The 27,154-nt window shown below is 38.6% G+C and overlaps 1 protein-coding gene across 1 annotated transcript in view; it reads right to left on the bottom strand.

Annotated features, from left to right (window-relative positions):
- Positions 1 to 27,154, bottom strand: part of Adamtsl1 (ADAMTS like 1) — a 363,826-nt gene that overhangs the window by 234,079 nt on the left and 102,593 nt on the right. Inside the window, exon 4 of the mRNA XM_051188147.1 lies at positions 26,374 to 26,610. Within this exon, the coding sequence (XP_051044104.1) occupies positions 26,374 to 26,610 (237 nt within the window). The remainder of the gene's footprint in view (positions 1 to 26,373; positions 26,611 to 27,154) is intronic.

Below are 27,154 nucleotides of genomic sequence, written 5' to 3'. Positions count from 1 at the left end.
GAAGATGCTAAGCCCCTACCCAGGGAGAAGAGACTCAGGGTGTAATGTGTCCCCAGCTGCAGCCAGTGGCAAGCCTACAGCCACTTGGAAACTAGGAGACATATTTATGCAAGAGCCTGTGTGATGTCACCCTGTTACAATTACTAGCCACCATGAAGATGGTGGAGCTTTAATGTGACTTGCAAAATTACTACGCTATAATAATTTCCTTTCACAGAAAAGATATGGGGTGTTATTCAAACTCAATTGTTAACCATAATTTTAGTTAGTTTTTTTAAGCTGTCTGGATATTTGATAATTTTACTATATTTCAGAAGCTTTAAATGTTTCCTTCTATAGAGATTTAGATATATAAGTGAGATACTCTCAGTAAGATTAACTTTTCAGGCATGTTCAACAATGACTTGTAAGCCACATGTGATCAAGGACAGCCATGAATGCAGTCCAACATGAAATCATAAACATGTTCAAAACATTATGAGATTTTTTGTGGACTTTTTTTCATATGTCATATGCATGGTTATTGGGCAGCATAAAGCTTGTAGAATATAGATGATAATTTCATGCCATAATATTAAAAGGTTAGACATATCTAAACAGACTGGAGCCCTTGTTTTAAAATATTTATAGAAAAGAATGCCATGACAATGATCACCCATGAAATGTCTAGTGGCTGCAAATGTCAGCTGTTGCATCTTGTAGCCATAGCTAGTGAGCCTTTGTGTGTGAGTTCTGTCACTCAATAGTATGCTTCTGAATGAGTGGTTGGTGTTCCTGCCATAGATCTCTAGCCATTCAGAAATCTATTTCTTCTGAACCCAGGTTAGGTAGATTAAAATTCTATTGCTTCCAGTCCAAAGAATCTTAAAATAGAACAAAGCCATTATATCAAGAGGAACATTTATATTCCTAGGCTGGAGCTGAATATATGATAGGAAAACATATCAAAAGTTTGTTCTCACAGTTCTTAAAAGGGGGAAGGAAGGAAGAAATCAAAAGATACACACATACACACAGCTGGAATCAAGGGGGAAAGTATAATTTGTATAAGAGACCTAATTCCAAGACTAATTTAAGTTTTTTTTTTTTTTTTTACTTTTGAATTGTGTTTTGAATTGCATGATTTTATGCTTTTGAATTGTGTAGAATTAAGTTTTTACTTTTACATGGTGAGATTAAGGTTTTAATTTTATGCCACAAAGAGTCTAACAATTTGAGTAGCTTTGTTCACTTTGTATTTAAATGCTCTTCTTAAAGCCTTTAAAATGACTTCCCGTTGACTTAGAGCACACTCTGCCCAGGTCACATGAGTCTACACCTAGAGTTGTTCCTAACTGGAGATAAGATCAGAGCCAGGGAAGTCAGCAAGCAAACACCAACATCAGCCTTTCCACCTGTTCATCCTCTTGATAAAAATGGGGAAAAACTCAGATGGAATGCTGGCTAACATTCTAAGGAACCTGGGTTCGGTGCCCAGCACCTACATGATGTTCTCAACCATCTGTAACTCCAGTTCCAGGAGGACTGATGCCACTTTCTGGCCTCCACAGACACTCTATGCATGTAGTGCACAGACATTTGCATGTGTAGAATGAAAAGAAAATCTTCAAAAGGAGTGAAAGTGGGGAAACTCGAGGCTAATAGGACTCCAAATGGACAGCTAGAAATTCTCAGTCTGAAATGCAGGGGGAGAGAGGAGTGATTCAAGAGGTATAATGGCCAGGCAAAAAGACGAGTTTTAGAGGCAGAATGACTGGGTGTTACATTCTTAGCTAGCCACCAACTATGCAGACTGGAGCAAACACATTGCCATTTGGGCTATAGATGGACCTCCTGTGAGGCTTCAAATGCGTGCAAAGAGCATCACATATATCTGGTGCAGTACATAAGGATAGTCTATGATTCATGTACTACAATGATGATGGTGGTAGTTTTTTCTCCATTCCATTAGCAAAACTAGACTACATATGCTGTGGGGGAAGTGTAGACATGTGAATAGCCATAGGGCAGGTTGTGTGCTGAAATGGGTGTGCAAATAAAATTCCGGGGTGGGCACCATTTCCAGGCAGCAACAGTTCTTCACAGTCTGTCACTTAAGGACACCAGTTAGGAATGCAGAAAATGCCCTGATCGGTTTTTGTTTTGTTTTTTTTTTTTTTTTTTTAATTAGAAACAATCTTATTTTACATATCAATCCCGGTTCCTTCTCCCTCCCATCCTCCCACCCAGGCCTTCCACTGACACTCCCCCCACCTCATCCTCAGTCTGCTCCCCAAAGAGGGGGAGGCCTCCCATGGGGGATCATCAAAGTCTGTCACATCATTTGGGGCAGGGCCTAGGCTCTCTATGGGGAATGGGCTCTCAAAGTCCATTTGTACACTAGGGATAAATGCTGTTCCACTACCAGAGGCCCCATAGGGGGGCTGTTTCCATTCTATGCTGGCTTTTGAGCTGTCAGTTTGGAGTCCATGAGCTCTCCCTTGAACAGGTCAGCTGTCCTGTGCATTTCTCTAGTCTGGTCTTGACCCCTTTGCTCATCACTCCTCCCTCCCTACAACTGGATTCCAGGAATCCAGATCAGTGCTTAGCTGTGGGTCTCTGCTCATGCTTCCATCAGCTACTGGATGAAGGCTCTAAGACAGCATAGAAGGTAGCCATCAATCTCATTATAGGGAATGGCATTTAAGATAGCCTCTTCACTATTGCTTAGATTCTTAGTTGGGGTCATCCTTGTAAATCTCCGGACATTTCTCTAATGCTAAATTTCTCTTTAAACCTATAATGGCTCCCTATATTAAGATATTTCTTTTCTTACTCTCCTCTATTCTTCCCCTGCCTCAATCTTCCTGGTCCCTCATGTCTTCCCCCTCCTCTTCTGGCCTTCTCCTAACTTCCTTTCCCCTCCCTGCTGTGCTCCCAATTTTCTCAGGAGATCTTGTCCCTTTCCCCTTCTCTGGGGGACCATGTATGTCTCTTTTAGGGTCCTCCTTGTTTCCTAGCTTCTCTGGAGGTGTAGATTATAGGCTGGTGATCCTTTGCTCTATGTCTAATATCCATATATGAGTGAGTGCATACCATGTTTGTCTTTCTGTGACAGTTACCTCACTCGGGATGGTTTCTTCTAGTTCCATCCGTTTGCCTTCGAATTTCAAGATTTCATTGTTTTTGGTTTTGTTTTGTTTTAGTTCCCCCCACTGAATAGTACTCCATTGTGTAAATGTACCACATTTTTTCCATCCATTCTTCAGTTGAGGGGCATCTAGGTTGCTTCCAGGTTCTGGCTATTACAAATAATGCTGCTATGAACATAGTTGAAGAGATGTCCTTGTTGTATAAGTTTGCATCCTTTGGGTATATGCCTAAGAGTGGAATTGCTGGTTCTTGTGGTAGACTGATTCTCATTTTCCTGAGGAACTGCCATACTGACTTCCAAAGTGGCTGTATGAGTTTGCACTTGTCCCAGCAGTGGAGGAGTGTGCCCCTTTCTTCACGTTCTCTCCAGCATAAACTGTCACTGGTGTTTTTGATTTTAGCCATTTTCAAAGCTACAAGATGGCATCTCAGATTTGTTTCGATTTACATTTCCTTGATGGCTAAGGATGTTGAGCACTTTCTTAAGTGTCTTTTAGCCATTTAGATTCCTCTATTGAGAATTCGCTATTTAGTTATACCCCACTTTTTAATTGGATTATTTGGTGTTTTTGTGAGTAGCTTCTTGAGTTCTTTGAATATTTTGGAAATCAGCCCTCTGTCAGATGTGGAATTGGTGAACTCCAATTCCATGTACTGCCATTTTGTCTTGTTTACCGTGTCCTTTGCCTTACAGAAGTTCTCAGTATCAGGAGGTCCCATTTATTAATTGTCAATTTCAGTGTCTGTACTACTGGTGCTTTGTTCAGGAATTGGTCTCCTGTACCAATTCATTCAAGGGTACCTCCCATTTTCTGAATTTGTATTGAGGTCTTTGATCTATTTGGACTTAAGGTTTTTTTTTGCATGGTAATAGATATGGATCTATCTGCAGTCTTCCACACATCATAGTCCAGTTATGCCAGTATTGTTTGTTGAAGATGCTTTCTTTTTTTCCATTGTATAATTTTAGCTTCTTTGTCAAAAACCAGGTGTTCGTTGGTGTGTGGGTTAATATCAGGGTTTTTTTTTTCTTTATTAGATTCCATTGATACCAAGCTGTTTTCAGGACTATAGCACTATAAGAGCTTGAAGTCAGTGATGGTCTGATCTGGGTGTTCTAAAGGTGAGAAAAAACAAACTCCTGTACATGTGCTCTGACTTACCTACTTACCTACACATACACACACACACTCTCTCTCTCTCTGTCTCTCTCTCTCTCTCTCTCTCTCTCTCCATATACAGAAGTAGTTTACTGGAAATTTTACATTTAAAGTCTGCAGCTCTCAGATATCTCTATGAACCTCTGTGTGGACTACACACTGACTATAGGTTCTATGTGAATGGAGTGTTGCTAATTTGGAGTTTCTATGTTAGAGCTGTGAAAATCATTTGTGGGAGAAGATTAACAAGCACTACTTTGAAGTGTAGAGAAACACTCAAAGAGTTCCTCTGGGAAATGGAAGTCTGAACCCGAATAGCCTTGACAAAGAACATTCAACTGACATGATGCCAACATGCTTCAAATGAGCAGACACATATTTCTCAGAATTAAGGAAAGAAAAAGCCTGAGCATGAAGGAACTCCTAGGTTCTTTATCTTGGCAGGCCCACAGCTATCCTCTCAGCTATGGATGAAACTGTATGAACCATTCCCTTCCCAGACACCTTCCTGGGGGAGGACAGACCAGGGAATACAGAATCCTTCATTTTATCAAAGTAAATTCTTGCTAATGTATGGTCAGAAATGAAGGATACATGGAAAGAAGGAAGGATGAATGAAGAAAGGAAGAGAGGAAAGATGGAAGGAGAAAGGGAGGAAGTCTAGAAGGAAGGAAAAAATGGAAAGATAGAAGGAAGGAAGAAAAGGGGATATAAGAAAGTAAGTACAGAAGGGAAAATGAAGGAAGAATAGAAGGAAGTATGGATAAAGGAAAGAAAATGACAGAAGGATGGAAAGAAGGACTGAAGAAAGAAATCAAGGATAGTTGGAAGAGAGAAATAATAAAAGAAAGAAAGAAAGGATAAAAGAAGAACAGAGGAAGAAAAAATATAGAAAAGAAGCTGGGATAGAATGAAGAAAGGAAGAAAAAAGGATAGAAGAAAGCAAAGAAGGATAAAAGGAAGGAAGAAAGAATAGAGAAAGGAAGGAGGAAAGAATAGAAAAAGGACAGAGGAAAGAATATAAGGAAGAAAGGAAGGAGGGAAGGAAGGAGGAAAGACTAGCTAGAGACCTTGCTCAGAGGGTAAGGTCATTTGCCACCAAGCCTTATGACTTAAGTTCAATTTCCAGGATCCACATTGGTGGTATGAGAGGGAACAAACTCCTGCATGTTGTGCTCTGACTTTCCTATCTACCTACCTGTACTCACATGCGAGCACGCGCGCGCGCGCGCGCGCGCGCACGCACACACACACACACACACACACACACACACACACACACAGACACACACATTAAATTAATGTAAAAAAATTGAAAGAAACAAATGGATGTGCTGTCAAAAAGGAAAAAATAGTAAATAAATAATAATAATTAAAAAAAAAACCCAAACAACAAACCCCCCAAAAGAAACCTCTAGTTAGGTTATTGATTGACACACACCCATAATGCCAGCACTCAGATGGCGGAGGCAGAAAGATCTTGAGTTTTAGTTCCTGGCCAGCTGGGCTAAATTACTTAATTCAAGGCCAACCTGAGTTCCACCATCAGGTTCTCCTGTCTCAAAACAACCTCACAACTGCGCTCGGAACACAAGGTTACAAAGTAGAGAGTAGAGTTGGCTGCTCCGGCATGATTGGTGTTGTCTAATTAAAAAGCACGAGCATTGATGTTATTTCTGGCTAAGGAGTTGACAGCCAACCCCCAGAAGCTAAGAGGTAGCTAAAAGCCTTCCCCACTATTGAAGCTTTGGGGGTATTGAGGAAACAGCAGTCAAGTAGTGCTGACTTGAGAAAATGAACGCTTGTCACTTCTTCCGAAGCCTCCTTCCCCATGCTACTTCTGCTCCCTTTCCTCAGGTATCTGTTTCTTCCTTTCAATCTCTAATAATTCTGATGGCCAAAAAAATTTAACTTGTAGTTAATGAAGTGCAGCCATCTGCCCAGGTACACAGGCGGCCAGCCAAGCAAGCATCAGGCCCTGGGGTTCTGTGAAGTGCCCCAACGCGCATGCACAGCCATTTTGTGCCTCTATTAATGCAAGCGCGGGAATGGCGAGTATTATGACTTTAACATTTTGCCTCATCGGTGAGGTTTGCTGCTTGGATGTTCTTTTATAATATTACCATTTTTAAATGAATGGAATGTTCCCGTGATAATCTGGCCGTAAGTCACGGGCTGAAATGCACTTAGCAGTGGCAAGAGAGATGAACACAGCAAATAAAAACTTCGGAAACAAACAACTGAAACTGCTGACTGACAGGGTCTTCAGAACATAGACACGCACAGCGCATTCTCGCTCAGTCCAGACCAAGGAAACCTGCGTTTGAGTCTTCTTGGTTTTGTCATTTGCTAATTGAGAGACCTTGAGGAAGTCACATTCTAGCTCCAACCTTTTAGCTCTTGATCCACGAGATGAGGAGACTTGGTTGGTGATTTCCCCCAAGGTCCTTTCTCTGCTTCTGATTAGCTTTGCAAGATGCAAAACGTCCCAGAAGGCCTCAGAATTTGTGCTGGCGTCTCTCTTCTGCCAACCACACAGAGCTTTTCTGGCCATGCTCCCCTGATTTCTGATTCTGAGGTGTTCTCTTGGATCATAAGTAGGTCAGCCTGTAGCTAAAACACTTTGTTCCCTCTTGATTTGGGCTCCTCGGGGCAGCTGAACCCAAAAGGCAATTGAAGGACAGGTGGGGTTTATTAAACTAATTTTAGGTGCTTGTGTGGATTTTCCTGACTGGCAAAAAGCCCTTATTAGGATTGTTCCAGAACAGTCTTTGGCAACCTGGATGTGCTAACACTTGGGTAAAATTATACTTGTGGCTTAGAATCTGGAAGGTCCCTGATGCTTTAAACAGTTCTTATTAAGGATTTTGACAATTAAAGTAGCTACAACATTACAAAAAAAAAAAAAAAAAAAAAATCATCCCTTTATCTAACATGTTTCCTTGGGAACGTTCCAATTAGCCCAAGTATAATTACTAATTGCTTTTCACATTTGATTTTTAACATTTGAAAACAATTACATGGTGTGTCATGACACCCAATCTCACAATGTTTTCCTCGAGTCTATTTTGCCTAGTTTTAATTTAATGTCGATTCTTCAAAGCCAGGGACAAAGTGTCAGACCTTGTAAATTTCTCATGTATGTAAACAGCCCTTCAAGATTCTGATCCTAAGATAAAAACTTGATAATCATATTAAATTAGAGAGAGCTGAACTGATTAAAATGAATGACTGAAGATTATCTAATTTTGCTATGGAATACCCCCTAGGTACAAACACTTTTTACATCTGTCTCTTAATACACAATACAGAGAAATTCCTTCTGCCTGGGATCTTTATTGCCTTTTCAAACCTGGCATTTTGCACAGCCCATCTCAAGAAAGATCTAATGGCTTCAGCAATGAAGGCTAATCCAGAGGACCATGTCTGGTATACAATTGAGCAGTTCTCTTAGTGGAGAAGATTCAAGGATCCCTTTAATCATCTCTTAAGCTATGGAGTGGATGGCAGGAGCCCTTAGATTCAAAAACTACTTTTATTTTAGTACGAGGCAGAAACATTTGAGTTCACTAAGCAGACTGTTTCACAGCCTGCAGGAAGTGAGAACAAGGCCCAAATAGATTAGAAGATTAAAAACAACATTTAAGATGAATAATTCATGTGAATTAGGAAGGACTTGGTCATCAGAGGACAAAAATAGCTGACAGAGAGGTTCATTGATTTACTGAATCATGCGTGGAATGGTCATTTTGAGCATCACAATCAACTCAATGTGAGTAAGCTGTGTTCACTGTCCAGCAACAACATCTCAATCTAAGTGTGCAGATAGCCAGGAAAAATGGTGAGATGAAGAACACAGAGGAAAAAATGGCTGTCAAGAGCAAACACAAATGTTAGTTCTCTGAGGACTTTGAATGAAGGAGGTTGGAAGGAAGGTGGTGACCTTAGAGCAGGACAGAGATGCCTCCTCCATTTCATGTACCAGAATTTCAATGTCCCTTGCTTCTCTAGTTGGTTTCCATGGGTCCCTGCACCGAACTAGAGTTTTCTAGAATTTAACAGAGCATCTGATATTAGTAGGTGCTTAATGCATGCTGAATGAATAAATCCAGAGTACCTGATCTGTCATCTTTTCCTTTTTTTCAAATGGTAACAAGGCCACAGTTAAGCTCATTTGAGGATTAAAGGAAATAACATAAAATGTCCACACAGCACAGTGCCACTACCAAATTTTCTTTATAAAATTTTGTCACCCCACCAAATATCCTAATATTATTAGCAATCACTCATTGGCCCATTCTAGTTCCCTGGTATAGACAAATGATGTATTTCTTTTGAGACTTGCCTGTGCTGGACATTTCACACACATATGGAAATATGGAATACATGACTGCTACATGTTAAGAAAAGAATCACCAAAATTCAATATATTGAAGATATTAGGAAGTATTGGATGATGTTGTGAGGATAGGAATTCCATGACTGCATTAGCAGCTTACAAAAAAAGGAAGGGACAACCTGAGCTAACAGGTTTCCTCTGTCTCACCATGTGGCTATCCTCTGACATGTTGCTATGAACCAGATGCCAGTACTATCTTATCCTCTTGGAATTTCTCTATTCTCTATTCCTATATATGATCAGAAATGAAGTATTTTGTAATAGTAGCAACACACACAAGGGGAAGTGGTCTTTGTTACTGGCTTCTCTTATAATATTTGAAATTTATGTTATAATATACAATTAATTCCTTTTTTACTATGAAATAATAGTCTGTTATTTGGACAGACAGTGCTCTTGTTTTAACTTTTAAATTAGTATACAAGGTATTAGATTTATTTATCCATTCAGCAGGTAATGCTCACTGAGGTTGTTGTTTCTACTTACTGGTTATCTGGAATACTGTTGCTAGACACATCTGAGACTAAGTTATCTGTGTGTATGTATGATTTCATTCTTTTGGATTCATGTCTAGGAGTAGAATTGCTGGGTTATATGATGACTCTATGTGTCAGCTGCTGGGGAACTGCCAGTTTGCTTTCAAGGGAGCTGAGCCCCCCTGCAGCATATCCTCAGAGTCACTTCTCAGGTAAGACTGTCACCAGTGAGGTGATTCTCGGTGTAAGCAGTAAACAGGGGAGGAGGGGGAAACTCCCATTAGCTTTGGATGCTGTAGCAAGCTGCAGAGATGGGATCCTTGGGAGAAATGCCCGAGTCCTTCTGTCTGCTGTATTTTTAGCACATAGCCTCAGGACCGATAGTATTCTCTGGCTACTTTTTTGATGAATTGACAGCTCCAAGATGTCACTAGGTAGTAAATAAATGACTTTACCCAAGAAGAGGTCTGCCCTTTGCCCTCAGCTCTTGGGAGGTAATCTTCAAACTTTTGTAATGCTATGACCAATTAGAATGTCTTTCTCTGGGGTCTTGGAATGTGCCATTGTCTACTCTCACAATATAATTTGTGGGAGTGTTGGACCACATGATATCAAGTTGACCTCTGGAGGTGCTGACAAAACAAGGTCAACTACTCTGGGTCTTTGTCACCAAGCCTCAGCAAAAGTTCTGAATTCCCAGAACTGCACTGCGGCACATTTCCCTGGATGACAGTGTTCCATGAATACTGTCACAAACTGTCACTGAGTTACCTGAACTGCCCTACTGTGAGAAGGCACAGTGGCATCTGGGTTTCTCCTGGACTCTGTTCTGTGCATCCTGCCCCTTGGCTCATCAACACTGTCTTGTTGTAATAAATTACAACCAGAAGCATAATGGCTTTCTCTGTGTTCTGTTTGCATTTGTAGTGAATCATAGAGGCTGAGCATAGATCCAAAGACTCACACAATCATAGGCTGTCACACAATCAAAACTGGTACCAGAAGGGAACATGATCTTAGAGATGGCCAAATTCTTTGAGTCAGTGTTGTCACTAACATTGCTAAAATTCTTAAAGGTGATGAGGTAGCATTTAATATATGTGGTATTTAAAGTAGCCCAAAGAGTCATTAATCAAACAAAGCATCAAAGAGAGAAATAAGAAAACTTCCAGATCAAGGGAAAACATTCATTTAATGGAACACAGAATTCTTAGGCCCTGAGGCACACCCCTGCACCTGCTCAAGATTGGTATTTCATTATTAATTCCTTGCTCCCTCCATAAGAGAGGTAGCCATGCTGCAGAAATAAGAGTCTGATTTTAGCACAGCTTTTTCCTAGTTGTATACCCCTGTGACATAAATTCTCTCATTTATAAGCTGGAAATACAATTATGCCACAGAATATGCCACAGAAGTACAAGGTGATAAGTGTGGCCATACTCTAAGAAGTGTGCTGCATTAAATGATAAAATTCAAATTGTGTATTGTATAAATGAGAATTACCCTTTCTTAATTCACTGTCTTTGGGCAAACAAAATCAATAATAATAATAATAATAATAACCCAAGTTTTTCTTAGCTCATGTTTAAATTGAAAGACCAAACCAAATAGATATGCTTTTCACATCTTTTTTTAATGTTGGGAATAGTGGTGGTACATAGCCATAATCCCAGCACATGGGTGCCTGAGGCAAGAGGATCCAGAGTTCAAGGCCAGCTAGGCCTACATAGAGACATGGACTGTTGTTCCAAGACAGCCTATGTATGTAGTGACCCCATTTTTAAAACGCTGGGTTTGATGGTATAAGACTGTAGCTCTATTTACATGGGATACAGAAGCAAGAGGATTGCAAGTTCAGAGCCCATCTGTGCTACAGAGCAAGTTCAAGGCCGGCCTGAACAATTATTGAGACCTTATTTTAAAATAAAGAGTTAAAGAGGCTGGGGATAAGGCCCAGTGGTACAGCACTCAGATATGTGACACTCTAGGTTCCTAAAACTGGGGAAAAATGTTTTTCTATAAGGCTTTGGGTACTCTCCATGCCACAAACTGAGTAATAAGATGAAAAACCTTTCGATGAAACCAAGAAATCCTCTCCATAAATAGCAATGACACTTGAATGAACAAGGTCTACTGAGAGATGCTGAGTCTCTGGAATGCTCTCTGTGTGCACTTTCGTTTTCAGAAACAGACCATACCTCAAGAAACTCCAAACCACTATATGCTGTTTTGACCCTATCGTTTTCTAAGCGTAGTAAACATTGATGCTGTCTTGTTACCTAATTGGTACATAGTCAACAGAAAAAGCTAATCTAATACATTTTTAGTCATATATAAATATAAATATGACTAATGGCTATATCAGCTTGATGAAAAACAAACTTTTAACATAAAAGGACAGAAATAAGATGGAAGAAGACAGGATACAGATTCACTGAGCAGTCATCACACTGAACATAATTATTTTTATTATTTTCTATCATTGCCACATGTAAATGTCAGTCCCTTCTCCTATGTTCATCAGAATGGCAGGCAGCATCATACTTTGTGGAAGACAGAAAACTTGGCATTGTCTTCAATTCTCTCTTTTTCTCTCTCACACCACATTTAACCAATCACTAAGTCTCCTGATTTTGTTTCAGAAACCTATTTTCTTTTTATCCCACAACCAATCTTTGCCTCATTCCCATCCACTGCCTCATTGCACATGGAATATTCTTGCTAAAGCTCACACACCACCCTATCTTATTTCCATTCAAATTATTTTAACTCAGCCTGTCACCTTCAATACAACAAACCCCCCAATTTCTTATACATATCTTCATGACCAAGGTCTCAACAGTCTCTTTTGTCTTCTGTCTCCTTGCCTCCTTCAATTCTAGACACTAGTTTGGCTTTTTGATCACATCTTTCTTTGGGCATGACTTCAGGTAACAGGTGAAGATACCTCTCTATGGACTATATTCTACTGAGAGAGCCTTGGAAAAGTGTGGCCTGTCACACTTCAAGTTCAGATTTTTAGCTTCCAAAAGTATGAGGGAATAAATTCCTCTGGTTTTGAGTCACACAGTCAAGAAAGACACCATGAAAAGAAATTTGGTCTTTTCATGAAACCAGATCACATGACCCACACATTGAGATAGCACATGTGGAAAAAAGATCGAAGGCACCTCACATTCTTCTGGACTACAACTTAGATATACTATATTAATAACAAAATGCAAAGCTTATGAATAGAATAGAAATCAGGATGTTCTTTGGCTAAAGAACATAGTCATAAAGGAGAATGACTGAATGGTTCAAGAATATGAGAAATAAAGTCAGCCCCATTTCTTATAAAGCAGACCTCATTTACAGTGAGCTAAACAGGAAGCAGTTAACCTCCCTTCCTTTGCACAGTATAAACTCCAGGACAGTGGGACTGTTCTTTACTTTTCTGACTCCTTAAATACTTCCAGTACCTACCACAGCATTAAATACCAAGCAAAAATTTTGTAAGTGAATAAATAAAAGTCAAAATATAGAGTTTTCTCACAATTCTACCAATGCATCATCCTTGGGAGAATATTTAGTTCAGCTTTGCCTTCTTTTTAACTAACACAACAGAGCTTTGTGAGAACCAAACAGCTGGGGTTCAGTAGCTACATTCTATCAGATATTAGCAGTTTTCTTTATCTTTAATGTATCAGGCAAAGGGGCAAAAAACAGACTATGCAACATGATGCTTCCATGTGGAATTCAGTTATAAAACATAGGGAGAAATGGCCAACTCATCATTTCTGACATCACCACCTTTGGACTAACTGGAGGACATTTGATACCAGTGACTCAGGTCACAGACAGAGATGGAGAAATAATCATTCCATTTAATTCATTTCAAACTGCTCACCCCAGGAATTATTAAATATGAAAAGAACTTCTTTCGTGGAAGCATGGTTCATTTTAATGCTGCCAAAGATCAGTAGACCTAAAGACTCCCTAATTTCATTTATTGCTTACTTCTCTACTGTATCACTCATTTGAAAAACGTTATCCAAGGCATGACTTGAAAGGAATTCTCCTTTTCTGTTTTGGAATGCCTTGTTTTCTGAAATAACATCAGGTAATATTAAAAATATATGGATTCAATATAAAAGGTTAGTTTGCAGTCATACTTGTTTTTTGGGCATACATATACTAGGTATCAGCTGATGAGTCCCATTAATTATTAAACTAAAACCGACTTTCTCTTATTTTCTTTCAAAATAACCTCAAAATTATTCTTAACGGCAGCTCACATCCTATCTGTAAATGTATGGCGTTCTTTAAAACATAATCTGGCTTTGTGCTTTATACCATGTAAGTGTGGGCATTTGGATAATGAAAATCAGGGACTTGAAGCAGCACTAATAGAGCCGATCCTGTTTGTGACGGTTCATTAGCTTCACACAGGACACAATTCACTGCCCTGGAGCTGCAGTGGATAATGGGATAATGTGGAACTGGTAGCTAAAGATGGCTAGAAAAGGAAATTGGCAGGTTTGTCCACTCGGAGCCAGTGTCCCTTGCGATATGCACAAATGTATGAAACCATGCACCCCACATGATCATGTGGAGGGAGGAGACACAGGCAGGAAAGTGCTGGGTGACTGTCGGAACTAACAGCTGTATTTACTAAGCCCTGTGAAAGCACTTCACATACACTTGGTCACTTAAGCAATCTTAGGTCAGTGACAATTATTCTCATTGCAAACCACGGGGTTGGGGATATATCAGGCTATGAGGTTAATATTCTTTTATTGAAAATATATTTTTTCCCATACAGTATATTTCGATTAACTAATCTTCTCCTTCTACTCCTCCCAGTTTCTCCCTACCTCCTTTCCCATCCATACCCTACCTTTTCTCACTTTCCTATTTCTACTTAGAAAACAAACAGGTTAGATGTTCCCCTTCAAACTTCTTTCTCTTCGTCCAGGGTTTTATCCCAGTCCCTAACTCCAACAGAGAGGCACTTCCTTGGAACCCACAGCTCTCTCTGGAGAGGGAAGCAGGTAGGCTAACTGCAGCTCTTCACCTCTTCCTCCTCTCTTCCAAACCAACCCTCTCCCCCAGTCTCTTCCCCAACTCAGCAACAGGCCACATGCTGCAACCTCCCTCCCTCACCCCCAGCTCCCATCTCCAGTGGATCACATAGATCTTCTGCTTCAACCTTTCTTCCCCTAACTCATTGCATTATCCCAGTCCCCAACTCCAACAGGCTTTCTCTGGGCACCCACCGGCCAGCCAAGCCTGACAGAGGCATAAGTAGACCAGTGAAGCAGGTGGGTAAGCATCCAATCTTCACCTCTCTCCTCCAGTCTCACTGCCAGCTCTGGAGCAGACTATCTGCTCTAGCCTCTCCTCACTCTCTGGACCTATCCCTGGGGTACTTAAGCAGTCCCTGCTTTCCCAACTCCAGTGGACCTCTTTAGATCCCCCAGCTCATTCCCATTCCTAAGTGTCAAGTCCCAATACCTAGAAACACATTTTACATGGAACCCTAGTACCACCCCTGTCAGAATATCAGAAGAATTTCCAACCAGGCACTATACAACCACCATACTTTGCAAAGATCCAAAGAGAGCAACAGAAACTAAGGAACAAAACACCCACCTAACAAACACAAGACTAGATACTAGCACATAGGATTATAATCTCCCCAAATCCAGATGCCTGGATGTCAGCATAAAAACACAATCAATAACAGCCAGGGCAATAAGTCTACACTAGAACCCAGGAACCCTACTACACTAGGTCCTGAATATTCCTGAAGCGCGCGCGCGCACACACACACACACACACACACACACACACACACACACAGACCTTGAAAAGCCCTTATGAATATGATAGCGGTCCTTAAAGATGAAATGCATAAGTCCCCTAAGGAAACATAAGAAAATACAAACAGTCAAAGGAAACAAAGCAGTTCAAAACTTGAAAATGGAAATAGAATCAATATAGAAAATATAAACTGAGTAATATCTGGAAATAAAAGTTTTAAGAACTCAAACAGGCTCAGAGATTCACACACGGTCCCTCACAGAAGGGGAAAGGAACAAGATCTCCAAAGCATATTGGGAATGGGTTGGGGGGAAGTGAGTGGAGAGGGAGTTAGGAGAAAGAGAAGAGGAGAGGAGAAGATGTGGGACTAGGAAGATTGAGTCCAGGGATGAATAGACGAGAGCAACCCCCCCCAAAAAAAAAAAACAAAACAAAAAAGATCTACCATAATAGAGGGAGCCATTATAGGTTTGAAGAGAAAACTGACTCTAGAGAAATGTCCAGAGACCTACAAGGATGACCCCAACTAACAATCTGAGCAACAGGGGAAAGGCTACCTTAAATGCCTTTCCCTAATAATGAGATTGATAACTAACTTATATGGCACCATAGAGCCCTCATCAAGTAACTGATGGAAACAGAAACAGATACCCACAGCTAAACACCGAACCAAACTCCTGGAATCCAGTTGCAGAGAAAGAGGAGTGATAAGAAAATGGGGACAAGACCAGGCTACAAAAAACCACAGAGACAGCTGACCTGAATAAGGGGGAGCTCATGGACCCACCTAGACTGATAGCTGGGAAACCAGCAATGAGTCTCAGTTAGAAGGCCAGGGAAGTCTAAGGGACCTCTGACAGTGGAACCAGAATGTATCTCTGATGCACGAAAGGACTTTGGGAGCACATCTCCCATGGAGGGATATTCCCTTAGCCTAGAGGCAGGAGGGAGGGCCTAGTCCCTACTCCAAATGACTTGACAGATTTTGATGATACCTCCTGGAAGGCATCACCCTCCCTGTGAAGTGTGTGTATGTATGTGTGTAATGGGATGGGTCAGGGGGCATGGGAGGGAGGGAGAGGGAACTGGGATCCATATGTAAAATAAGAAATATATATGTCAAGTATACCATTACAAAGAAAAAAAAAAAAGAACTCAAACAGGAACCTCAGAGGTAATTATCTCAGGCATTGAAGACTCAATAAAAGAAATGGATACCTTGGTCAAAAAAAAAAAAAAAAAAAAAGTTAAATCTAAAAATCTTCCTGGTATAAAGCATCCAGGAAATCAGGAACATGAAAAAAATCAAATCTAAGACAAACTGGAATAAAGGATGGAGAAAAAATCCAGGTCAAAGGCACAGAAAATATTTGCAACAAAATCATAGAAGAAAAATTTAAAGGTGATGCCTATCAAGGTACAAGAAGCACACAGAACACCAAATAAACTAGGCTAGAAAAGAAACTCCCCTCAGCATGTAATAATCAAAATAACTAAATTGTACACAACAAAGAAATATTATTAAAAGCTTCAAGGGAAAAAAAAAAACAAGTAACATAAAAAGGCAGAACTATTAGAATTACACCCAGCTTCCCAATGGAGACTCTGAAACCAGAAGAGCCTGGGCAGATGTGCTGCAGACTCTTAGGAGACCACAGATGCCAGCTCAGACTACTATATCCACCAAAACTTTCAGTCACCATAGATGGGGAAAATATGACATTCCATGGTAAACTCCAATTTAAACAACATCTGTTAACAAATCCAGCTCAAACCTAGGCAAAATAAAGAAAACTCAAACCCAAAAAGGTTAACTATGCCAAAGAAAAGAATAAATATTTTCAGACCACCAAATAAAAAGAAGGAAAACACACACACACACACACACACACACACACACACACACACACACACACACACCACCACCACCACCACCACCACAACAACAACAACAACAACAGCAACACCAAAATAACAGGAATCAACAAACACTAATAAAGCTCAATACCATGTTCTCAATTCCCTAATAAGAAGACACAGACTAACAGAATGGATTAAAAAACAGGATTCATCCTTCTTCTGAATCCGAGAAATATATACATATGAATTGCATATATACATATGAATTGCAATATACTCTTGATATATATATATATATATATGTATGTATGTAGATATATAATTTTATATATCGATGCCAGATCCCTCTCCCTCCCTCCCTCCTATGGCCCCTAACCCCCCTCCAATCCCATTCCCCACCCACTCCACAGGGAGGATGATGCCCTCCAGGAGGGATCATCAAAATCTGTCAAGTCATTTGGAGAGGGTCTAGAACCTCCCTCCTGTCTCTAGGCTAAGGGAGCATCCATCCATGGGGAATGTGCTCTCTTAACATCAATGAACCAACCACAAGGATACACAAGTTTACAAAAGAAATATTATTACAGCTTAAATCACATACTGACCCTCACACACTGATAGTGGAAAACTCCAATACAACACTTTTGTCAATAAACAGATCATCCAGACAAAAATTGAATAGAGAAATGCCCAAACTAACTTACATTGTAAACCAAATGGCTATAAGAGGTATTTACAGAACATTTAACCCAAACATAAACAACACACCTACTTTTCATTACCTTATGGAACTTTTTTCTAAAGTTGTTCACTTACTCAGACAAAAGAAAGTCTCAACAGATTTTTAAAAACTTAGAATAACACTAACACCATGCATTCTATTAGAGCACCACAGATTAAAACTGTATATAAACAACAGAAATATCATAAAGTATAGAAATGCACAGAAACTAAATAACTCACTACTGAATGAAAAATGTGTCAAGAGAGAAATAAAGAAAAAAAATAAAGATTTTCTAGAAAATGAATACACAGCATATTCAAACTTATGGGAAACAATGAAGGCTGTTCTAAGGCAAATGAATAGCATTAAGTGCCTACATTAAAAAAAATGAAGAGATCTTATACTAGTAACTTATTAGAACAATGCTTTTGAACAAAAAGAAGATATACATAAAAGAAGTAGACCACAATAAATAATCAAACTTAGGTTTGAAATCAATAAAAACAGAAACAACAACAATAAAAAAATCAATGAAACAGTTGAGTTTTTGGGAATATCATTAAGATTGACAAACCCTCATCAAGGAAGTAAGAGAGAAGATCCAAATCAACAAGAAATGAGAAGAGGGACATAACAATAGATATAAGGAAATCCAGAGAATCTTAAGGACATACTTTAAAGATCTATACTCTACCAAATAGTAAAATGTAAATGAAATGTATAATTTCCTTGATACATATCACTTATCAAAGTTAAATCAAGATCAGATAAGCAATTTAAATAGACCTATAACCCCTACTGAAATATAAGAGGTAATTAAAAGTCTCCCAACAAAAAAATAGCTCAGGGCCAGAAAATTTTATGGAAGAATTCTACCAGACTTGTAAAGGAGAGTAAACACCAATACTCTTCAAATTATTCTACAAATTATAAACAGAAGGGAAATTACCCAATTTATTTTATAAAGGCACACATCCTGATACCCAAGCCACACAAAGATCTATCAAGGAAAGAGAATTACAAACCAGTTTCCCTATGCAAATACTCTCAATAAAATACCTGCAAACTGAATCCAAGAGCACATCAGAAAGATCATCCACCATGGTCAAGGAGGCTTCATCCAAGAGATGCAGGGATGGTTCAGAATATGTGGATTGATTAACGTAACCCACTATATAAATAAACTGAAAGACAAAACTACATCATCTCATTAGATGTTGAAAAGGCCTTTGACAAAATCCAACATCACTTCATGATGAAAGTCCTGGAGAGATTAGGGATACAAAGGACATACCTCAACATATTAAAAGGCAATTTACAGCAAGCCCATAGCTCCCATTAAATTAAATGGAGAGAAACTCAAAGAAATTCCACTAAAATCAGGAACTAGACAAGGTTTTCCACTCCCTTTATATTTATTCAACACAGTACTTGAGGTTTTACCTAGAGCAATAAGACAACTGAAAGAAATCAAGGGGATACAAATAGGAAAGAAAGAAGTTAAAGTATCTTTATTCACAGATGATACAATAGTATATATGTGACCCTAAAAATTCTACTGGGAAACTCCAGGGCTGATAAACACCTTTAGTAAAATAGCTGGACCAGAATTAACTTAAACATCAGTCGCCTTCCTATAATCAAATGACAAATGCACTGAGAAAGAAATCAGGGAAACAACACCTTTCACAATAACAACAAATACTATCTAGGAGTAACTCTAATCAAGGAATTGAAAGACTTATATGATAAAACTTTAAGATATTGATAAAAGAAATTAAAGAAGATAACAAAAGATGGAAAGATCTCCCTCAATTAATCAGTAGGAATAATATAATAAAAATGACTGTCTTACCAAAAGCAATATGTAAACTCAATGCAATCCAATCCTCATCAAAATTCCAACACAATTCTTCACAGATTTTGAAAGGATAATCTTCAACTTCATATGGAAACACACACACACACACACACACACACACACACACACAAAACACAATAGCTGAAACAATTTCAAATGATAAAAGACTGTGAGACATATCATTTTCCTTGTTTTTAAGTTGTGGCACAGAGCCACAGCAATAAAAACAGCATGGTATTGGTACAAAAACTGACACACTGATCAATGGAATAAAATTAAAGACCCAGACATAAACTCACACATCTTTGAATACCTAAGTTTTGATATGCAAGCCAGAAACACACACTGAAAAAAAAAAGTCAGCATCTTAACCAAATGGTTCAAGTCAAACTAGATGGTTGTATGCAGAAGAAACCATATGCAGAAGAAGCCAAAGTAATCCATACTTATCACCTTTCACAAAATTAAACTTCAAATGAATCAAAGATCTCAACCCCAAACCAGATACACTGAACATGATAGAAGTGGGGGATAGCCTTGAACTATTGGCACAGAAGACTTTATGAACGGAACATTGTTAACACAGGTACTAAGATCAACAATTAATAAATGGAACTTTATGAAGCTGAAAGGCTTCTGTAAGGCAAAGGTCACTGTCATTCAGATAAAGCAACAGCCTACAGAATGAGAAATGATTATACAAACTCTACATCCAATAGAGGACTAATATCTAACAATTATAAAGAGCTCAAAATACTTGGGTAACAAGTGAATAAATAGCCTAATTAAGAAATGGGATATATTGGTAAACAGAGAAGTTTCTAAGGAGGAAACTCAAATGGCCGAGAACCACTTAAAGAAATGTTCAACATAATTGGTCATCAGGAAATGCAAATCCAGTCTACTCTGAGATGTCATCTTATATGTGTCAGAATGGTTAAGATCACTAAAACAAGTGACAGCTCTTGATGACGAGGATGCATGGTAAGAAGAACACTCATCCATTGCTAGTGAGAGTGCAAACTTATACAGACAGTATGCAAATCTGGGGTAGTTTCTCAGGAAGATTGGGATCAATCTATCTCAAGATCCAGTTATACCACTCTTCGGCCTATACCCAAAAGATGCTTCATCCTATCACAGAGATGTTTGCTCAGCATGTTCATTGGAATTGGAAACAACTTCAACAGAAGAATGGATAAAGAAAATGTGGTACATTTACATAATAAAGTATAAGTAAGCATTAAAATAAAATCATTAATTTCACAAGTAAGTGGATGAAACTAGAAGTAATCATATTGATTGAGGTAACCCAGACCCAGGAAGACAAAATATGATGCATATTCACTTATATGTGGATATTAGCTTTTAAGTCAATGGTAACTGATACAATCCATAGAACCATGGATTTTAGGTATAGAGTAAGGGACTTGGGACAGATAGCTCTTCCCAGGAAAGAAAAATACAACAGATAATTATGGATGGATGAAGGGGAATGGAGTTTGGAATTTTAGGATCTAGTGAGAGGAGGAGGGAAGAAGGGATGAGGAAGGGAATATGGGGGAGGGACAGCTAAAATTAAGAGGCATTTGAGTGGTAACATGGGAACTTAACACAGTAGAAGCTTCTTAAAATGCATACATATATGAAGACAATCTAAATGAAACTGCCAAGTAACGGGGAGAACAAGCCCTACCTGGTCATCCCTTCTTATCAAATGGAGCTATCTGTCCCAAGTCCCTTACTCTATACCTAAAATCCATGGTTCTATGGATTATGGCTAATATCCATGTAGACGCATACCCCCATTCATAATCAAGAAGCTATCTCCAATTGATAAGCACTTGTAAAAGAAAAATTGGGTTTCTCTAAGGGATTCTCACCAGCCTGTAGGATGAAGGCTCTAAGTAGGCATGAGTTCTACTTCTCCATAAGCAATGAGTTGTATCTGGGTTATTTTCAGCAACAAGGTCTTGTTGTGGGCTGAGGCTTACAGTTTTGCTTCAGGCAATAGACCAGCTTAGCTGGTAGTTCCTGCAGTGCTGAATCCAGAGCCTGTGGCCTTAAGTATTCAAACATGCTTTCCCATTCTAGCCTTGCTTCTTATCCACATCTAATGCAACAGCAAGCAGCTAAACATCTTAGTGTTTTTCAATCCAAGACAGAAGGTGAGAATACACACCCTCACAGTGAGCCCCCAGGGTTTGGGAGGATGGTTTGAAAAGGTATAGTCACTAATTATATTGTTTTTATAACATCAATGACAGAATTAAAGCTGGACAAAAATCTTAGCCCATGGGATGTGCTGGAAAAAAAAAGTAATACTGAGAACATATTTTCAGAATGTTGATAAACACTGCCACTCCCTGACCTTTAGTCTGTTGTTAACTAACTGTGAAGCCCTAGAAGCACAAAACTCAAGTCAGTCCTGTGTCTTGAGGGTGGAATAGGTCATTCTCAAGCCAGTGTTTTCCAAACACCCTCTAGGAAGCCCTACTCCTGACAGTTTCTGTGTTCTGGGAGAAAAGCGAAAGTACAGAGCAGGAATCACTTTAAAGGGGAAACTGGATTCAATTTAAAAAATCATCTTTTGCGTAGAGTTAGGTTCTCATGCCCATCTAGTTGAATAACTTCAAATGTGAGGTGATGGTAGATGCCCTTGCTTTGGTTCTGGTGTGTGGTTCTGGGGATGAAACCCGGGACGGTGGGGATGCTACATTAAGCATCATCCCACTGCATTATCCCCATTCCATCTTCCTCTCATTTTTCTTTCCCCCTCCCTCATCCTTTCCTTCTCTTCCTGAAAGCCAGTTATCTAGTATTATCTGAGAGTCTTCAGGGTCTTCCACATTTTCAAAGTTGTCCACAGTTTCACAGCAATGGTCTCACTTGGTACTCTCGTTGGTGAGGTAGTCTCATTTCACACAGATTAAGTTTCAGGAAACTACATACCATGGCCATCATCATACAGTTGGTAAAAGAAGGGCCAGGCTCTACCTCTTGTCACTTTTATTTAAATCCTATCTGTTGTCCAATCTATAAGTGGATCATAAAGTTGCCTTTGCCATAGATTCATAGTTTTAAAGACTTAGAACTCATAAATTTGAATGTTTGGTAGATGGGGCTTGAGAGCTGTGTTTCTTAAGTGATTTTCAGGTGATTCTGGTATGCAGCCAAATTTGGGGATTATTACAAAACTATACTTGTCCTGGTGCACCTTGAAGTAGCAGGACCAGGAAACAAGCAGAACCAGGCAACCTTGGGCAAGTTATAGAATCCCGTAAAGCCTCTGTTTCTGCATCTGTGAAATGAAGGCAATGCTATATGACACGAGAACCACAAATATTTGGAAAACTTATGTCAAGTGAGAATATATATATATATATATATATATTCATATATATATATGTTGGAATCACCATTGTTGCAGTCAGAAGGGAGTGAATGCATCACCTACTACCACAAAGAAGGAGGTGTGTGGCAAAGATAGCAATGTTTCCAAGATTTTCCTCATGCATATTTACAGCATACAGAGCCAATCCATAGTCTCTAGATCTCCTGAAGAGGACAGTTCCTCCTCTGCTAGGGTTGTCTTCTTATTAGTAAAATTCTAGGACTCCTCGTTTCTGTTGTTGAGATAAAGGGCCAAATAGTTTTGAGGCAATGGCTCTTAGAAGGGGATTAGAAAGACAGAACAGAAATTAATTAGTGCTTGTGAATGAGAAGTCACTGTGTGTGATTTTTCTAACAAGGTGAATATGTCCACAATTAAAACGTGTTCTTTAGTCTGTGATTCATATTGCTGGTTTCATAAATATTGAAAGCTGCTTTTGCGTAATTCTTGAGGCCAGACAAAAAGCTAAAAAGCCTCCAGCAAATGGGGTAGAAAAGAGAAAGGGAAAGTGAGACTGGAAATGTATTTTTCAGAGAACTAGGAAAATAGGTTTATATAACTGGGAGTTTAAGTTACTGATTCCCAAATGTGTTTTAAGATAGGGCATTTTCCTGCTAAAAATGAAACAACGAATCACTGATATACAGCTAACTGATTACTTTATAACTAGGATAGAATTTGTGGGTTATATCTCTGTAGAAAGGAGTGTTTCAACTATTTTTTTGTTAATCCATCTCTCTTGTCCTCCTGAGAGGATACACAGTGCATTTAAGATCTCTATTCCCTTATCACCTCAGCGGCCTCTGTTCATCTCCATTCCTCCATTAGGCACCTCATCTCCCTGTTCTTATGTTCATTTTAGAAAATTTAGATTGGTTCGACTGAAACACACATATGTTACTATAAGAGGAGCAATCCAAATTTACACCTGAATCCACATTAGGTTGTAGGTTTTTTTTGTTTGTTTGTTTGTTTTGGTTTTTTTTAGTATGATTGATTTGATTTATTGCTTTCACTTCACTTCTGATGGAAGTATTTTCATTCCAGATTTAGTTTCCTTTCTGTTTCTGCTATCATTACCTAGGGAAGGGCTGCTCCGTCAGCCCTCTTTGCTGGTACAAGACCTTCCATTAGAGCTGGTCTCAGTGGCTGCAGGACTGTCTATGTCAATGGAGCCTATAAGGATCTTTCTAAAGAAGAGTTGTGAATGTCTCTTTCCATTACTAAGTCTTTCTTGGACATTTACTGTTTGTTCTAGTCCTATCTGCCACACAATCCTCCACAATCATTTATAAAACTACTTTTTTGCTCAATTTCAGTCTGTGATCCAATTTCTCTCCAGCCAAATCATCCTACTTTTTAGTTTTCAAATGAAACCGGAGATTTCCTTTCTCAACACGAGCAATACATCAGTAATATTCAGTTGCAATTTTTATGTGTGGAGCACATTTATTTTAAACAATGATATAATTTACACTTACTCCCAAAGCAAACAAATCACAATTGTGTGATTATAACTTAAAGAGGCACACTCATAATTCACAGTAGAACATTATCTCTCCATATTTATTCATGTAGAAGTTTTTTTATTCCCCAGCTACTGAGATAGGATTTTTTTTTTTTTTTTTTAGTTACTAAGGTACATGAGGCCAGCTGGCAGGAAGAACCAGGGAGAAAACATGCCCGGTTGAGCTATCATGCAACAGAAATAATCGAAACCTAATTTGCTGACCTGACTTGTTGATTTTGGTTCATTTGCAAACATAATATTGTAGAAACAACACTGTCATGGGTATTAGAAGACCTGGAATTTAGTCCCATTTTTGACATGATGTAATTGTCACAAGATCATGAACATTTTCTAGTCCTTAGATTTTTATTTACAAGACACTGAACAGTGTGCCCATACAAAGAAGCATAGCTCCTATTCCTTGCAGTTCAGTCCTTTCCATATATTTATTTTATTTATGATTCTTTAGTATTCCTGAACGTTTTAAAGATTTCATCATTCCATTTCAATAAATCAAGAGTCCTAGATGGCAGTATTTTAAAAGATTTATTTTATTTGTGGGTCTATGTATGTATGTCTGTGAGTATATGCTATGGGTGTGCATATGTCTATGGAGGCCAGAAGAGGGTGTGGTATCCCTTGGAAGTAGAGTTATAGGTGGTTGTGAACCTCCTAATATAGCATTGAGAAAGGAAGTTGGATCCTCTGGAAGAGCCGATGATACTTTTAACTGTACTGTTGAGTCATCTTTCCAGCCCCAATAGAACTATTTATAAATAATCACAAATAATTTTGCAAATAGTTGAACAATATCACAAGTAATGTTCTACATGTGATGCTTTTAAAGGTATGTGGATATTCTCTAATACCCCTACAATCTTGAGAAGAATAAAATCCAACATTAGCATTTATCCCTGGGATTCATATGTCATATACATAAAGAATATATATATATATATATATTCTTTATGTCATATACATACAGAATATATATATATATATATATATATATATATATATATATATATTCTTCTCTCTTCTTCTATTTGAAAAATGTTGAACATGCACCTTCCTGTATCATTATCCTAACCTGTATGAAGGTTGACTGTATCAGCTTCCCTCTGCCTTACATAAAACTTATGGCACAACTCATGTCTTACAACAATTTACACTGCATTTTTTTTCTTGTAAATCAACACGTAGATTTAAGTTTTATAATATACATTTAAAAGAAATCTCTGAAATATGTTTCATATTTCATACAAGTTGTTATAGATTCAGACTCAATAAATGTCTTCTCACTTGAGGAAAATGTTCTTAAAATGTCTGTACTGTGACACATGAAAGAATATGATAAATAAAAGCATTCAGGAAAACTGCTCACTGTATAATATAGATTTCTCATCACAGTCCAAAAAGTAAGCCCTAAAAAACACAAGTTCATGGTAAATGGACTAACCCTTCATTAGCGTACTGAGTCTTCAAGTATACACTGATGAATTGATACCAGAAATCAATTCCTTTTATATCCCTGGATTTTAAGGGTTGCCTCTCTGAAAACAATGCCTCTCACTACAATTTGTGTGAATTTTCAATATATTTTCAGGCATTAAGGAGGCATATTATCCTATCTGAGTTCCTATGAAATTCTATGTAGATGAAAATGAATGTCTGAAAACACAAGATTTTCCCAGTTCCCTCTCTTTCTCCCCCTACCTTCCTCCATCTATTCTTTTCCAAGTGTCAGGGACATTTGAGATACAGGTAATTTCAAACTTCATCATCAATGCACAGTATTCAAGAATTCTTATTCTCTCACATTCAAGTATCATTCAAGGAATAAAGAAACCAAACAAAACCAAACCCACCTGCAGTCCACATTTCCTTAACACTAACATGGAATACAATAACCACACCATTCACTGAAATGACAATCTTCAAATTATTTACTCTTTATAAACTCTAGAAGATTACTGAGTAACTCTGAGAAACTTATTTGCATGTAGTCACAGCATTTGTAGACAACTCACATGGGAAGACTCTAGCACTTACTTGGCATAAGCCGCTGATGCACATATCCAGTGATTCTGTATAGCATCGAGTGCCATCTAAGACCTTTGGTGCTAGTTCAACGATCAGGCTGGTTCCTTTGGCTTGACACTTGAGTGAACATGGGTTGTCAGGGTCATTAGACACAGGAAGCCATTCATAAAACTGGCCGTGGTATTTGACATCGTTATGAGCAGAACACTGCTGAGCTCGAAAATCACCTGCTTCTGGTGGACAGTCCTGGAGAAGTAGGGGACAAGACACAAGTACATATTATAAGAATAATCTCAAATAGAAAATTGGGACTGCTGTGCAGTCTGTGAAAGTCACAGAAAACAAAGTGAATGTCTTGATCATTACAGATGAACCTCATTATGTCTTTTTAGAGGTTAGATGATTATTTTGGCCTTTGAAATGTAAAGATCTGAGAAAGAATTAACCTTTAGAGGTTTTCTTATTGAAGTCAAATGAGAAAGCAACTCGCTTCAAATAAAACTTTACATTGACATGAGGGCAATACTTTCTGAAAGATGTCTGCTTGTCTATGATCTCTTCAATATTGTGACATTTCAATTCCTTCTAATTTTGGATAGCTGAAAGCATTTTTTTCTTTCTCTATACTGAAAATGAGAGATATGACAGTGTTTTGTTTTGTTTTGTTTTCTCGTACTGGAGATTGATGTGATGGCTTCATGTACCATAGGCAAGAAGAAAGAGTTCTGTTGAGCTATATCCCTAGATCTACATTAAAAAATTATGAGTGTAAGTGTTTTTTCTGAATGTG

This window comes from Phodopus roborovskii, unplaced genomic scaffold (genome assembly GCF_943737965.1).
Source record: "Phodopus roborovskii unplaced genomic scaffold, PHOROB, whole genome shotgun sequence".
Lineage (NCBI taxonomy): Eukaryota > Metazoa > Chordata > Mammalia > Rodentia > Cricetidae > Phodopus > Phodopus roborovskii.
The sequence above is the reverse complement of the archived record's forward strand: the minus strand, read 5'-3'. Positions and strand labels throughout refer to the sequence as shown.